The sequence below is a fragment of the Psammomys obesus genome, unplaced genomic scaffold (genome assembly GCF_907164565.1).
Source record: "Psammomys obesus unplaced genomic scaffold, mPsaObe1.curated_primary_1811, whole genome shotgun sequence".
Lineage (NCBI taxonomy): Eukaryota > Metazoa > Chordata > Mammalia > Rodentia > Muridae > Psammomys > Psammomys obesus.
Genome location: NW_026596120.1, coordinates 17,832,446 through 17,849,210, shown reverse-complemented (window position 1 = coordinate 17,849,210; position 16,765 = coordinate 17,832,446). Strand labels below are relative to the sequence as shown.

Genomic DNA, 16,765 nt, shown 5'->3' with positions numbered 1-16,765 from the left:
GCCCAACAGACACTAAGTACTCTATGAACAATTTTTCATCAAGTCTCCCTGCCCCACCCAGAAGATCAAGAGCCAGAGAAGTCCAGGTCAGCCAAAACTTCCTCCTTCCATCCTAGAGGCCCAGCCTATGGCCCCCAGGAATGGACACTTGATTCCTGACAGTCTCCAAGGCACAGCTGAACTCTGCTGAAGTGTGCCCAAATGACAAGAGAAAATATCACACAGTGCAAAAAGTAGAAACAATATTTATTGTTTCCTGTTAAAACTCAGTGCTCTCATGGGGCAAGAATGTGCAAAAAGAGCCTTCCTACATTATGGCTTCCACAGTCATCCCAGGAGGCTGGGGCTGTCTTCATTGTGTAGGACAGAAAATTCTCCACCTTCTTTTGGAAATTTAGGTAATTCGACTTACTTATTTTGTTTAAAAATGTCAAAAAATAGTAGTTACTTGGTGGTGGTCTGTTATTAGGTATACTACCTAGTCCATATGGTAGATGGATGTGTGCTTCACATCCACAGCTCTGTGTATAGCCTAGAGGCAGATGCTACCATAGGCATCTGTTGGTTTTCCTGGCTAGCGATTAAAGATCCCAGCTCCTACTTTGGCTGGCTGAAAATAGGAGAGGGGCCCCCGAGAGTCAGCCATCAACTCTTTAGTGAGGAGTATTTTGAGTGTAGTGGGCCATCAGTCAATCAGGTGGCAATTTGGCCAAAGGTAGTGAGTAAGTCTATAAACTATTTATTCCATCTCCAATTCTCTGCAAATCTTGTAAATTCAAGTTTCAAAATGGCACCAAGTTATACAAGGTAGAGGATGTTGTTAAGGCAACAGTTTCACCATCATAGCCATGAGGGGAACTCTGATCTCGCCATTTCCCTCCCCTCACTGGGTAGCCTCAGGACTACCCAGTCCTGCCCACTGCTTCTCAGCAACAGTTGTCCAGCATCCACAGGTCTTGAACAGTCTTCAGCCTCACAAATTGGGGGCAATCCAATTAAGTACCTTCATGGCAACTTCAAAGCCAAGGAAACAGGCCTAAGAAGAGGTTGGGTTGAAAAGAAAAACCGGCAAGAGAGGGTGACCATTTTTAGATTCCATCTGCTTGGTTAGTCCTGTCAATACCAGAGCCCCTCCCCTAATCCCAATCCCCCACCAGATTAATGGAGCAAATTAAACTGGCTGTGGCAATGAATGCCTGTGCACACAATACTCCAAATGCTAAGTCAGGGAGATCTCAAGTTTAAAACCAACTTGGACTACATAGTAGGGACCTGCTAAAAGAAGAAAGAAGAGATGGGGAGAAGGCAGAGGAGAGGGAAAAGGAAGCTACAGTCATTTCCTTGGGAGTGAAGCATGCATGCTAAGCTGGCTGTGGTGACACACTCTTACAATCCTAACACTTTTACTGGGAATTTGAGGGCTGAGTGGGCTACACACAGAGACCTTGTTTAAAAAAAAAAAAAAATGATGGGAGGGATGGGAAGAGTAAGATGAGAGAAGGAAGAGATGAAAAAAAGAAAAAGAGAAAATATATGTCCTGCAACTGCCACTTGTGATAACCAGGTCAAGAGATTCAAATCCCTGACTTAAAGTGCTCTAAGAGCTGGCAGCTACAGGGAGACGAGAGGATGAGGAAGCAGCTCTGGCTGGGCCTGGATGCTGAGTGTCAGTGCAATCCCCAGAGAAAGAAAAGGCAGCTCCTCCCTGAGTCCCGAGGGAAAATCACAGCCCCTGTCAGATACTCACTGCATTGGCTGGGAAGGCGCGTATCATTACTGCATTGAACCCTTTGTACAAGGAAGTGACTCCTTCTTCCCGGATCAGCTCTCTCAGCACATCTCTGAAACCATTAGGATATTTTCCAGGAGGTGCTGTAGGGCAGAACCCAATTTTTTTTAAGCTCCTAGAAGCTTTGTAACTCGACCATGGCAACCCACATGAGGACGATCTAATAATTAAATCTGTCAGGTCAGAGCTGGCACGAGGGAAGAATACCTTGAAGGCCACACTTACAAGTAGTTCATAACTCAGCTCACGCTGGGCAAAGACATAAACATCTGGACTTCTGGTGCCACGAGAGTTAAACATGAGTTCAACAGCCTCCATTCAAGTTGGAGAGGGAAAACAGACTGTTTCATTTTGTATTTAGGCTGACATGAAAGCAAATCTAGACTGTAGATGTGAAAAATACTGGTCAGGCAGATGCTGGGATTATGCCATGGAAAAGAGAAAATATACCCTGAGTCTTAAGACGTGGCACTCACCAGATATGGTGGTGCACCCTTGCTATGGGAAGTAGAGGCAGGAGGAGCAAGAATTCAAAATTATCATTTTTTATACAGCAAATGAGAAACCAGCCTAGGCTGCGAGCCTTCCTCAAACAACAAACAAACCCTCTGCACCCGGGATGGACAGTGCTGGGGTACTCCAGCCACTCCACTCACCAGTCTGGAAGCGAGACTTGAGCACATCCGGGGGGATTGCCACAGCCCAGTTGAAGATCCCTGCAAAGCCTCCAGCCACCAGGATCCGAGGGACACTGAGGTCGCTGACACTGCACAACACCACAACCCCTGTCAGACAAAAGCCTGGCAGTGCCTTCAAACCAGTCCCTCCACTATACTTGGGAAAGAAGTTACTGGAAGGGCTTCAGCCCAGGGAGGAGGGCCAAGGTATGAGACCTGGCTGCTGCCGCTCTTGTTGGAGGTTCCACAAGTTATTTAAAAGACTTCTGCATCGAGTAAGGCACAGGGTAAAAGATGTGAGCTGTAGTCCAGCAGCTACTAAAGGAACAATTACACGGAGCCACAGACAGATGTGTCTGCTTCAGACCCACTTATGGGAGAGGACAACCTATCCAGTTGTGGGAAAATGGCTTTTACATTCTAATGTTCTTTTCACCTCTTTCCCTCTGGAGTGAAGAGATTTTTAAGCCATTCGTACGTCATGAAATACATCCCACTGGATGGAACATCTGTTGGGTGGCAAGAAAAAGGTGAATTAAAAATTGATAAAATCTCCAAGATGGGTACTAGACTATTCAAGGATTCTCAAGTTTTTTTTTTTTCTAAATAGTTTGTTTTTTGGGTTATAATTACATCATTTCCCCTTTTCTTTCCTCCCTCCAGACCCTCGCATGTACCACCCCGTTCTCTCTCAAATTCATGACCTCATTCTCTGTTTTATTTATACATGCATACATATACTATATAAATGTATATTATATTTATACTACATATACACACATATATACTATAAATACATAAGCACAGCCTGCTCAGTCTGTATGTTACATCTTCTGGGACAGCCAATTCGTTCTTCCCTGGGGAAGATCCTGAGAAGTTCTAGCAGCTACATCCTTTTCAGTTTAGTTGTTTGTTTGTTTGTAGCTTTTTATTTTATTCTTTATGTGTATGAGTGTTTTGCCTGCGTGTATGTCTGTGCACTCTATGTACAGGCTGGCTCTAACGTAGAGATCTGCCTGCCTCCGCCTCCCAAGTGCTGGCATAAAGGAGTGCTCCGCCGCCTCCCAGCTACACCCTGTTCTTAAGAATCCCTCTGCAGCTATCAGATACTGCTGGCAGCCAGGCACCTCTGAGTGTAAAGATGATGTCATTCACCTTCCAGGTCTCCTGTCAGTGGTCACCACTGGCATATCCACTAAGCAGCTATAATCACAGCTAACTGTTTGAACTTCCTTCAAGATGCCGGGATAGACTGTCTCTGCCTCAGAAATTCTGCCTGTCAAAACCAAGAGGACGTCTGGGAGTATACCTCAATGGTAGAGCACTGCCTCGCATGCACTGAGGAGATTCCCACTACTAGTCTTTATTTTCCCCCTCTCAACCCTTCAGCCACAATTTCTGTCTAGTAGCCACTGCCTTCCACCCCTGAAGACATTCAGGAAGGGTGCACTTTCTCTGTGTCCATACTGGGGGAGGCTGCCTATAACCAGGACACATATATTGTTTTGTAGGCGCATTTGTCATCACTGACTAGAAATCCAGGGCAGATTCTCAGTGGCGGACTCATCAGCTGACCTTCCTGGTGACCTAACATGCAGATCTTCAGAGTTTACCTCGCATGAGAGTGAGCACAGTCCCTTTGTAGAAGCCCTGGATCCCAAACTCCTGGTACAGCTTCTTTGCGCAGTCCAGGGTACCATTGTATTTGTTTTTCCCTGTTGAAGCCTGAATCTGGGAGGGATGGAAAGTCATCAAGTCAAAAACAGCAACGTTGGCACTGACAGACGCAGCACGTCTGGGGCTTCCTGGCTAGCCAACCTAGCTGAATCACTGAGCCCAGGCTAGCCAGAGACTCTCAAAAGACAAGGTAGGTGAACCCTTAGGGACAAGAGCTGCTCCCTGCCTCCACACGCACATGCTTATGTGTGTGTGTGCCAACAAGATGCCAGAGATGTTAGAACTGTCTGACAAAGATTTTAAAGCAGCTATCAAATAAAAATCCTTTAATGAAAAATTTTTAATATACTTGACACATAAAAAGAGCCACAGTGAAGAAAATGGAGAGTTTCAGCAGAGAAACTAGTATAAAGAAGAACCAAACATAACTTCAAACTGAAAAATAAAACTTAAATAAAAGACCTAATGGATGCCTCACTCAACAGCAGCCAACAAGGAAAAGGATCCAGAAACTGTTACAATGGAGTCAGTCAACTTAAAGAAGAGACCAGGTATGGGCTATCAACTCTGTAATCCCAGCATGTGGGAGGTGAGCTGCAGGAAGAATTGGAGTTCCCTCATTCCCAGCTACATAGTACGTACAAGGTTAGCCTGGGTTTATCCCTTTGCTGGATGGGTGGCACATGCCTATAATCATAGCACTCGAGAGACAGAGGCAGGAAGATTATTGCTACTTCAGGGCCAGTGAAGTGAGTTCCACACCAACCTAAGATATATAATAAGATTTTATTTTTTATTTTGTTTTAAAGACTGTCTCTAACAACCAAACACATGGCACCTTTAATGCCAGCACTCTGCAGGCAAAAACAAGCAGAACTCTGTGAGTTAAAGGCTAGTCTGCTCTACATAGTGAGTTCCAGGCCTGCAAGGACTATTAATTGAGACACTGTCTCAAAAAAAGAAAAGAAAAATGGACAGTGAGATGACTTAGTAGTAAGGGCACTTGTGTAAACTTGATCCCCAGGACCCCTATGAAGTTAGGAGAGAACTGACCTATAAAGTCGTCCTTACAGTCAAATATGTACTGTGTGGCTCATTCCAAATATTATTTTTTAAATTTTCTTTAGAAATAACAACAAAAACCAGGCATGATGGTGCATGCCTATAACCCCAGCAACTGAAAGGAAGGGGCAGGAGGACCAGGAGTTCAAGGCTACTATTCTCTACATAGTAAGTGTGAGACTAGCTTGAGCCACTTGAGACTCTGTTTTAAATGCAAACAAAAATTCAATAAAACCCAAAACAAAACAAACAGAACTAAAATAGCACAGTAAGTGAATAAAATGTCATATGATGCATCTGCCCTTGTCAGCAGCATTTCAGAAAGGGAAAGGTCATCCAAGGGGGCTGAACTGAGGACTTCATACTCTATCACTGAGCTATGGCCTGCCCAAGATGCTGCATATGTCCATTTTACTGCCCCAAAGTGCAGTAGATGCCATACTATAATTTTGCTTTTGTGTTTCAGTTTTTTGTTTGTTTTGAGACAGAGTCTCTATATAGCCCTGCCGTCCTAGAACTGTGTAGAACACACTGGCCTTCAACTCACAGAGATCTGCCTGCCTCTGTTTCCTGAGTGCCAGAATTAAAGGCATGTGCCACCACGCCTGATTTGTTCTATAATTTTCTAATTTCAAGAACATCTGAATCTGGCCCTGCCTGCAGTGCTAGCACTCTGGAGGTGTAGGCTGTAATCAGAAGTTCAAGGCCACCCTCTGGTATAGATAAAGCCAATTTGAGGATACCTGTGTTCTTTCTAGTGCTGTGTTATTATAAACGAAGATGCTGTATATATTTGCATAAAGACATTTAAGTGTTTATTTCTCTGAACTAAATGCCCAGGAATACAATTGCTGAGTTGCATAGTTGTACAATTGTTGTTTGGTTGGTTGGTTTTGTTTTTCATTTTCATTACTGGTGCTTTGATGCAGGGTATCCTAACGTAGCCTAGGTTGACCTACAACTCTATGTAGCCCACTGTAACACTGAACTTATGGCAAGTCTCCTGCCTCAGCCTCCTGAGTTCTGGGATTATAGCTATGAGCCACACAACGCTTGAACTCCTCCTGCCTCACTTCAGCATTTGCCTATAGCTGACATCTAGTTCTTGATTCTTTCATGTTTTTGAAAACTTTATTTTGTACAACTGACTTAAAGACTTCACAGAGGAAAAAAGGACATAAACCCAGGCATGGCAGAATATGCCCATGACCCCAGCAGTTGCTTGTAAGCTAAGCATGGGGACAGACTGAGGCAGAAGGATCATGAGTCACACAGCAAGACTGTGACTTAAGACAGAAACCCACAATGCAACTAACAGGCATGCAAAACAGTGTGTTTGTTTCCTCCTCACAGCCCACAGCCTTACCTGCAGCAAGCATTTGATCCGTTCTCCAGGGGTCATGATTCCAGTAGTAAACACTCCAGATAACATCCCAGCCATAAACAGCTGTGGGTAGCTGCATTGAGAACAAAACCCAAAAGCAGCCATCTGAGGTTATCCACCAAGGGTGGATGCCATCCCAGCAGGGACCGTTCCCTAAAAAGGATCTTGTGTTTTCACAGGACACCATGTGGACACCACAAACACCTGCCGTACCTGCTACTCCCCTATCTGTGAGTGCTGAGTCTACCTGGGTGTCTAAACAAAAAAACAAACCAAACTCCTTTCCATACTAAATGGCAGGTAGGAAGGTCATTGCAGAAAGGCGGAGAGGATGCTGGGGATGGGGTCCAAAGTGCCTCATTCTGCTCCTAAAGAAAGGCTGTTTCTCTGGTTGCTGTGTGGGAACACAGCCCAAAGCATGACACAGCTCTGAGCTGTCACATTGCAGGACATGTATCAGAGATGATATATATCCCTAGGACTTTGATCTGCCAGTAGTCAACAGCTTCAAAAAAACTACCAGACCTGGGGGCCCTCACAGTATCTAGACACATGCAGAACATCATGACTCTAGAAATGGAATTTCACATTACAAACACCTTTATCTGTATCTTGGGCCCTTACTCATATGGGCTGAAGTGGAGACAGAACAGAATACAACCATATGGCACCCTGATTCCTCCCTTGAGTTCTTAGATGCCACGCCTTGCCAGCCTTGATGGTTGTTTCCTGCAGCCTTTCCAGGGGTTGTTACCTGCATGGCTCAGGACCAAGGAAACCTTGTCAAATCCAGAGTTTCACTCAGAATTCCTCTTCATCCCAAGACACTTATACATTATTTTTTTCAATGTTGAGGTATAATTCTGACTTAGTTGTCTGCTTATACCCAAACTAACTCTACAAACTTACTAAAACACAAAAACATACAAGGGACTGGATATATGGCTGAGTAGTTAAGAACCCGGGTGCTCTTCCAGAGAACCCAGGTTTGACTCCCAGTACCCACAGCGCAGCTCCAAAGAGCCTGAAATGTCAGTTCCAGGACATCTGACGCCCTCTTCTGGCTTTCTCAGGCACTGCAGGTAAACAGGTATGCAGGCAAAACACCCATACACATTAAACACAAAATAAAATATAAAAAAATGTAAAGGGCTGGAGAGATATTCAGTTGGGAAACTGCATGTGCAAGACCCTGAGTTCAATCCCCAACCCTGCTAAAGCCAGGGTGGTATACAACTGTATCCCAGGACACAATAGGTGCATGCAAAAGAATCAGGTGTTCAAGGTCATCTTTGCTACAGAGTCCTTTTTCAAAAAATGTTTATTTACTCTACATCCTGGTAACAGTTTCTCCTCCTCTCCTACCAGTCCTTCCCCCATCCACCCCTGTTTCTCTTCAGAAAAGGGGAGGCCTCACAGGAAGTCCTTTTTAAAATGTATTTTGTGCGTGATTGTTTTGCCAGCCAGCAGGTACATGCACCAGGAACATGCCTGGTGTCAGAGAAAATCATAAGGCATATGATCCCCGTGAACTGGAGCTACAGACAGTTGTGAGCCACCACGTGGGTGCTGGGAACTGAACCCAGGTTCTCTGCAAAGTAACAAGTGCACTTACTCACTAAGCCATCTCTCCAGCCACTGGAACCTTCGCTCCATCAGGTAACAGAGAACAAACCCACTGTGTCCTTACTGAGGCAGTAAACACCAGCACAGTACCTGACATGCACTTCAGCACTCGGCTCCCAAACAGCATTGTGCAGAAGGGATTTGCTACAGATGAGAAAGTAATAACCTGGCAAAGAGGCAGAGGAGGGTTCTTTTCTTCTTTACTCTTTCATTTCACAGAACAAAGGAAATGCAGGTACTTCCTTCACTCAGAATGCCCACTAGTCAGCCCTGGAACCCCAGGGACAGAATAGTTGTCAAGACTGTTTCCTTCAACACATTATCACACCACCAAGAGCAGCACTGAGCGCTGCCTGAAAATACTTACGTAAGCACATCATTTGGAGATTTCTGCTGTAGTTTCTTCCCCAAACCAAACCCAAAGAAGCACACAGCGAACATAGGGGTGACTCCAATCATGGGCGCAGCCATGCCCCGATATAGCCCTGTGATGCCCTGTAAGGAATCGCAGAAACAATCTGCTTTCATAGATACCACCACTCTACTTCAGCGCTAGGAATCAAGCCAAGGGCCAAGCAAAAGCTCACCTCTGAGCTGTACCCTAACTCACCACCACGGCCCAAGGGAGGCCACACCACCTCTAACCTGTGGCTTGCTTATTCATTTTTTCAAGCACAAGAGAGATATATTCTCCAGACCCCCGTGTGTGTGTGTGTGTGTGTGTGTGTGTGTGTGTGTGTGTGTGAGTGTGAGAGAGAGTCAGTCCTCATTATTATTATTATTTGAAACAGGTTATCTCTGTATAATCCTGGGTGTCCTGGAACTTGCTATGTAGACCAGGCTGGCCTTGAACTCACAGAGATCTGCCTGCCTCTGCCTCCCAAGTGATGAGAATAAAGATGTGCTTGAGATACAATGTGAGTTTAAGACAAGTCTGGGCAATTCAATAAAATCTTGTCTCAAAATAATTTTTTTGAGAGAGAGTCTCATTCTCTACCCCTGGCTGGTCTGGAACTCCTTATGTAGACCAAGATAGCTTTGAATTTTTTTTAATAAAATGATTTTTTAATTTTTTTATATTAATTACAGTTTATTTACCTTGTATCCCAGCTGTAGCCCCCTCCCTCATTCCCTCCCAATCCCAATATGCTAAGATTAAAGTCCTGCGCCACCATACTTGACCAAAAAAAAAAAAAAAAAAAAACATTTTTAAAGAACTTGAAGGTGGAGTGGAGTGGGATAGGCCTGGAGCTATGGATCATCAGTAAAGAGCCTCTCTGGACACCAGGTAAACATGTGGGGCACATACATACAGGCCAGCAAAAACAGTACTACACACAAAATAAATAAATCTTAAAAAGAAAAGGTATGGTGGCACACACCTGTAATACCAGCTCTCAGGAAACAGAGGCAAAAGGACTAAGAGTTCTTTCAAAAAAAAAAAAGGAAAAAAGGGAGAAAACACATAGTCATAATCAAAAATAATAAAGTGAAGGATGGAGGTATAGCTCAGAATACTTGGGATGCACAAGACCTGGATTCAATCCCTGGCACCTCTAAACAAAATAAAGGTGAAATAGAGCCAGTCACAAAAACATGATAAAAATTATATGGATATGCAAGGCAAAAAAACAAGAATAGGAACTGTACGAGTTAAACAGCCTACCACAACTAGGCGGCTAGAGAAGATTAAGATGTGTGTCAAGATGCATAAACATATGAAAATACAGTAGCAAATGCAGAGAGGCAGAAGCAGGGCCAGCAACTAAAGGAGCTGAGCGTCCTTGCCTCTGGAGCACGAGGAGGGAACAAGGACCACTTGACTGCTTTGCCTTTCAGGGGGAAAGTAAGTGCTTCTATAACCTTAAAAACAAGTAAAATGATTTTGGAAACAAATGCCAAAAACAAGATTTAAGACTGCTCCTGACACAGGGCAGACTGCACAATGGGAGGGCACCACAGACCCAGGTTGAAGACCTGCGTTCAATGCAGACCCAGCAAAATATACACCTTTCCTTTTGAGAGCCAAAGGGCACACATGTACCTATTAAGACTCCTGGTAGCTTGGCGGTGGTGGTGCGCACCTGCGATCCCAGCACTCGGGAGGCAGAGGCAGGTGGATCTCTGTGAGTTCAGGCCAGCCTGGTCCAGGACAGCCAAGGCTACACAGACATTGTCAAAGAAAGAAATAGAAGAAAATGGAAGGAAGGAAGGAAGGAAGGAAGGGAGGGAGGGAGGGAGGGAGGGAGGGAGGGAGGGAGGGAAGGAAGGAAAGAAAGAAAGAAGGAAAGAAAGAAAGAAGGAAAGAAAGAAAGAAAGAAAGGAAAGAAAGAAAGAAAGAAAGAAAGAAAGAAAGAAAGAAAGAAAGAAAGAAAGAAAGAAAAAGAAAAAGAAAGAAGGCAGGCAAGAAAGACAGACTCCTGCCCACGGGAGCCTGGCAATGCCACAAGCTGCAGGAGCACTCTCCATGGGCAAAGTACAGAAGCAATACACAGGCATGGGACAGAGAGCTAGGAGGGCGGTACCAGAGCACAGGGTGACACAGCCCCATCAGTCTCCCCAGCAGCTCTACATTGGGATGAGAAGGATGCCCAGTTCCTCAGGGGCCACACGTGGCTCCTGACAACTCATCCAGTCTTCCTCTACTCCAATGGTCAGCCAACTTCATGGAGATGATTCTTATCTGGCAACTCCAGAAAACAGAGCTAAATCTGGAACACTGAAACAGGGAGGTAGCCGGGTGTGGTGGCGCATGCCTTTAAACCCAGTACTCGGGGAGCCGGAGGCAGGTGGATTTCTGTGAGTAGAAGGTCAGTCTGGTCTACAAAGCTGTCCCTGAGTCCAGGACAGCCAAGGCTACACAGAAATCCTATCTCAAAAACAAACAAACAAAAAAAGAAAAGCCAGGAAGCTGTACAAATAAGGACTGGAAGCCTGCTACGTTCTGTTAGGCCTCTACTGTTTTCTTTCTGTTTTTTTTTTTTTACACTGTATTTCCCGCGCTGGATTCCAACTCACCTCTGGCGATCCTCCTGCCTCAGCCTTCTGGGAAATCTATAAATATGTGCTACTTTGGCCTGCCTTAGGAGCTGGATTTTACATAAGCTCTGCCCCCAACACCCAAGATATAGACATTCATACACATAATTTTTTAAAAATCATATTCTATTAAAATTATATAAACAAATAACCCCTAACACAAATGTCCTTATCTAGGAGTACAGAGACTCTGCTGGCCTCTTTTTCTCCAAATTTCACATACTTCTTTATGTTGGATTTTCTTGTCTTTTTTTTTTTTTTTCCAGATATATTTTATGAATGCATATATGTATGTGCACGTGTGTCCTGGTGTCCTCAAAGGTCAGAAGAGGGTTTTCGATCCCCTGGAACTGAAGTTATAAATGGTGAGCCACAGTGTGGGTGCTGGGTACCAAACCTGGGTCTTCTTTAAGAAGAACAAGTGGGGCTGGAGAGATGGCTCAGTGGTTAAGAGCATTCACTGGCTACTCTTCCAGAGTTTGGTTCCCAGCACCCACATGGCAGCTCACAACTGTCTGTAGCTCCAGTTCCAGGAGATCTGACATCCTCTCACAGATAAATATGTGAGCAAAACACCAACACATATAAAAATAAAAGATAAACGTGTTCTCAACTGCTGAGCCATTTATCTAGTTTTACTCTTTTCTGATACAGGAGGCATTCTCCGTGTAGCCCAGGCTAACCTTGCACTATGATCTTCCTAGCCTAGCTTCCCAAGCGCTGGGATTACAAGCATGCACTGCCACATGGCAAGATGTGAATTTTTATCCAGTTCACAGCTTCAATTACACCCTGCTAATTCTCCATTGCGTGCTTCCACCATCTGTAAGAATGAAGCATTTTATTGGCTTCATTCGCCTATATAACCGGTAGGTAGCTGGAATTAACAGGCTCCATAGCAGATGAAAAGGACATGGCTAGGGAGCAAGGGCTGTGGCCAGCACAACTGTCTTCTTCCCCAGTGGGCCATACCAACCCGAGTACAGCCCTCTGCGCAGCACCAGAAGCGTACCTCTCTAACAAGAGTCTTCCGGAAACAGTCGATGGTCCCAGAGTACATAGGTGGCTGTCCAGGCAAATTTGCCGGTTGTGTCTGCAGTCGGACCTGAAACCAGAAACCAGCGATGATCCAACCCTCCTCTTTTCTCCCCCTTCCTCCTCCTTGTGCTTTTTACAGTGCTGGAGCCTGAACCTAGGAGTTTGTACAAGAAACTTTCCCACTGGGCTATATCCTCAGCCCTTCAACTTCATTTAAACAGGGAAATATTTGTTTGTTTGTTTGTTTGTTTGTTGTTTGTTTGTTGAGACAGGGTTTCTCTGTGTAACAGCCCTGGCTGCCCTGGAGCTGGATCTGTAGACCAGGCTGGCCTTGAACTCACAGAGATCCACCAGGCTATGCGGCCTGAGTGCTGGGATTAAAGCTACACACCACGACCACCCAACAAAATGTGCATCTTTGTAGACATCTTCATCATTTTCTTCATCTAATTGACTCAGACTTCACTTTTATTCCATTAGCGTTTTCGTAAGGCAGGATTTCTGTGTAGAAGTACTAATTCTTTAAAAAAAAATGTTTATTTTTATTTTGTGTATATGAGTGCTTTGCCTGGCCATATGTATGTTGTATGTATACCATATGCATGCAGCGCCCAGAGTCTGCCAGAACTTCTGGAACTAGAGTTAAAGACAGTTGTGAAATGCTATGTGGGCGCTGGGAACTGAACCCAGGCCCTAAGCAAGAACAGAAAGCGCTCTTAAGCTGAGCCAGGTCTCCAGCATCTCATTCTTTTACAAGCATGTTTTATATTTATTCTTTGACAATCTCATACACATATAAAATGTACCTCATGTAAATAATCTACATCATTCCTATTTCCTCCACACACATACCCCCAACAATTTCATTCTTTTTACTGGCAAATATTTAATAGGATACCAAATTTTATTCATATATATATATATATATATATTCATCAACACCATGCTTGATTTTATGTGAAACTGGGGCTTGAAACCAGGGCTTCATGCAGACTAGACAAACATTCTACCAGTAACTATGCTACATGCCCAAACCATTAGGCATCTTCTTCACTATTTCACAAAAACCACACTGTGCATTTAGGGAGTAAAGACAGAAGAATCAGGAGTTGAAGGTCATCTTTGGCTACATAAGAAGTCCAAGGCCAGACTGGGCTACAAAAGAATCTATCTCAAAAAGAAATAGACCAGCTGGGCAGGAGTGGTGCAAGCCTTTAATTCTAGCACTCAGGAGGCAGAGGCAGGTGGACCTCTGAGTTTAAGGGCAGCCTGGTCTACAGAGAGAGTTCCAGGACAGCCAGGGCTACACAGAGAAACTGTCTCAAAAAAAAAAAAAAAAAAAAGAGAGAGAGAGAAAGAAAGAAAAGGAAGAGATTAAGAGACCTAAGGCAGACCACCCACCTAAAGTGCCCCCAAAATAAGACTCACAAAGATTATGAGCATTAATGGGTCTTGTCTTTAGCCCCCTAAGGCTCAGGGCAAAGTTTTACTTGTAACAGAAGCACTTCTGTAGTCTGTTTTCCAAATGCCTCTAAACAGCTATCCTCTCACCAACCTGTCCAGAACCTCGTTTCAACATGCTCTTCCACTTCTGCATAAATCTTTATTGTTGCTTATGTTAGGACCTTCTATGCCCCAGTAAGGAAGCTGTTCACTACACAGTAGGGGTGACACTCAAATTTGTGGGGTTTATGGGACACAACAGTCATAATGTCCAGTGGCTACCACTGTTTTTCATCAGAAGACCCTTATGTACACCTCCAGGCTGGCTCAAAGTCAGGTAGGCATAATTTCCCACCAAAGGGGGCAAAATCTTTATTTGGCTGGGCACTGACGGTACACGCCGTTAGTCCTAACACTCAGGAGGCACTGGTGGGAAGATAGAGTTCGAGGTCAGTCTAGTCTACAGCATGAGTTCCAGGACAGCCAGGGCTACACATAGAAAAACGGTCTCAGAAACAAAACAAAGCAAACAGAAAAAGAACTTTATTTTGGGTTAGAAAGATGAGATTGCTTAGTGGTTAAGAGCACTGGACTGGAGTTCAATTTCCAGCACCTATGTTGGGTGGCTACAAGTACGAGAAACTCCAGCTCCGAGGAAATCTGATACCTCTGACCTCCATGGTCACCTTCAGTCACGTGAACACACACACTTAATAAATAAATAAATAAATAAATAAATAAATAAATAAATAAATAGATAAAAATATTTATAAAATAGGGAGGGATTGGGACGGGAGGAGGGAGAGAACCACAGGGGGTATACAAAATGAATAAAATGTAATTAATAAAGAAAATAAAATATATTTATAAAATGTTTCCTTTAGGTGGTCTTATTTATTTATTTGTGATTTTGTTTTGCGACAAGGTTTTTCTGTGTAGCCTTGGCTGTCCTGGAATTCACTCTGTAGACCTGGCTAGCCTCCAATTCACAAAGATCCACCTGCCTCTGCCTCCTGAGTGCTGGGATTAAAGGCAAGTGCCACCAAGCTTGGCTTCAGTCAGCTTTTCAATGCCTGCTCCAACACTGCCATCCACAAAAATTTTCCAAGCCCCAGTTCTGAACTGTGACAGTTCTTAGTAAACAGGATATGTGAGCCATAGCTCAGTTGCTTTGAAACTCTGGAAGAACCTTCAAGTTCTTGGGAGGTAGAAAAAAGATCAGCAGAAGTTCAAGGTCATCTGCAATTTAATGGGTTTGAGGCCTGAATAGGATACACCACTATATCTCAAAAAACAAACAAACAAAAACAAAACCAGACACCCACAGCAAATCACAAAAGCATCAGGTGTTAGTTGACCACCTGGCTCTGTGGGGTCAAAAGAACAGCAGTCCGCTGTGGTTTTGGTTTACACTAAAAGAAAAAGTCTTCTGGTGTCAACATGCCAGTGAGCATTTTCAGTCATTTATAAGTCAGTACAGAGGTCACTGGGCCGTTGCTGGGAGTACCATCAAGAACAAGAGGGTACAAGAAAGGAGCAACGCTTACACAAGGAGACAAGGACGTTTTTTTTGTTTGTGTTTTTGTTTTTAAGTCTCAGAGGTATAGAACAAGATTTCTGCCTCTGGAGAATAAGGTTAGGAATAAAGTCCAAACATACTTTCCCTCGCTAGAGTTGAGCCAGCCACTGCCTAAGCACCAACAAGCAGCTTTCACTGCTGCTACAATCTGATTTCACACGGCAATACTACAGAACCCACCCCCTAAACGAGCCCTGTCTTCAGTTCACTCCTCAACAGAGCCTGCTGGCCAAGCTTGCCAACAGATACTGTTGACAAGAGCTCTTGGATAGTGTTTTCTTTTTCCTATCAAGTCTCCACAGAGGTTACCGCTCTTCATGAGATTCATGTCTTCTCTGGGTTCCTTGCCTCAGCAACACACATCTACACACACAAGACTCATGTCTTCTCCTCACAGGCTCATCCTGGCTGACCTGTCCTTTTCCTTCAGGTCTGTGGCCAGGAAAAACAAAACATAGTGAGTCTTTAGGAGCTAAGTCATTGGATATAGACTTTGGTCTTCAGAAAACCTTGCTGAGAGTGCCCCAAGGGGAGGAATGGAGGGGTGAGGAGAGGAGGGTCTAGGAAGCGCTCTAGCACTCTTCCTCTGTCTCAGGCCTCTTCCTCACCTGAGCCTGGCTGATCACCATCGCTTCCTATAGGGGTGACTACACAATAAGTTACGCAGCTTACCCTGCAGTGAGTGACTGGCAGAAAATGGCCAAGTGCTTCTTGAGGCAAAGAAAGGTGCACAAGAGAAGGCTATGCAGCACAGTGGTTTCATGGGACTGTGTCAAAGGACATCTCTGGCACCTTAGTGCTTTGTTTTTTGGGGAGGCTAAGTCTACAGATGTTTCAACCTTTATAGCATTATTAGGGTTAACTGGAAGCAGGTTTGGAGAGAAAGGGTTTTTTTTCTCATCTCCAAAGAAGTGGTGTGGGGGTCAGAAAGGACGGTCACGCGAAGATACTGAAATAGGAGCTGTCTGGCTCTCAGGACCAGCCTCTGCCCACTCCCCAGAGAATGACTGGCGAGGGGTTGAATGTTTTGTGTGTTTTGTTTTAAGGTGCTGGAGGGTTGAATGCAGAGCCTTCCCCCCGGTTAGGCAGACCAGCGCTCTGCGGGTCAACTGCATCCCAACCCCCTGTGAACTTCCCACGCAAGCACCCACCCGTCCCACCTCTGTCCCGAGACCCGGGGGACCCTACTCTCCGCGTCCCCTCGGGCCCTCCCTCCCCGCCAAGCCCCAAATCCAGACTCCGCGCACCTTGACCGTGTCCAGGGGGTGCCCTACGAACACCAGGCACATGCCGCCAAAGCCGCCGGCCAGGAAGTTCTTAACCGGACTGATGGGTTTCGGCTCGTCGGCCATGGTCAGCCTTCCGTCAGTTCACCTGGCAGCTCCCGGCCGTCCTAGGTCCTGCTGTGCTGCCCCGCAGCTCCACTGACCTTTCACCTACATTACGGTGGG

General features: G+C 44.9%; 1 protein-coding gene across 1 annotated transcript; it reads right to left on the bottom strand.

The window, feature by feature from the left end:
* Positions 1 to 229: 229 nt before the first annotated feature.
* Positions 230 to 16,765, bottom strand: Slc25a20 (solute carrier family 25 member 20). Its single transcript, XM_055629930.1, has 9 exons — positions 16,562 to 16,765; positions 12,267 to 12,359; positions 8,583 to 8,710; positions 6,572 to 6,662; positions 4,080 to 4,197; positions 2,903 to 2,975; positions 2,446 to 2,555; positions 1,748 to 1,872; positions 230 to 1,036 (listed from the first exon to the last, which is right to left on the bottom strand). Exons 1-9 carry the CDS (start codon positions 16,664 to 16,666, stop codon positions 974 to 976), a joined length of 906 nt encoding a protein of 301 aa, XP_055485905.1. The 5' UTR covers positions 16,667 to 16,765; the 3' UTR covers positions 230 to 973.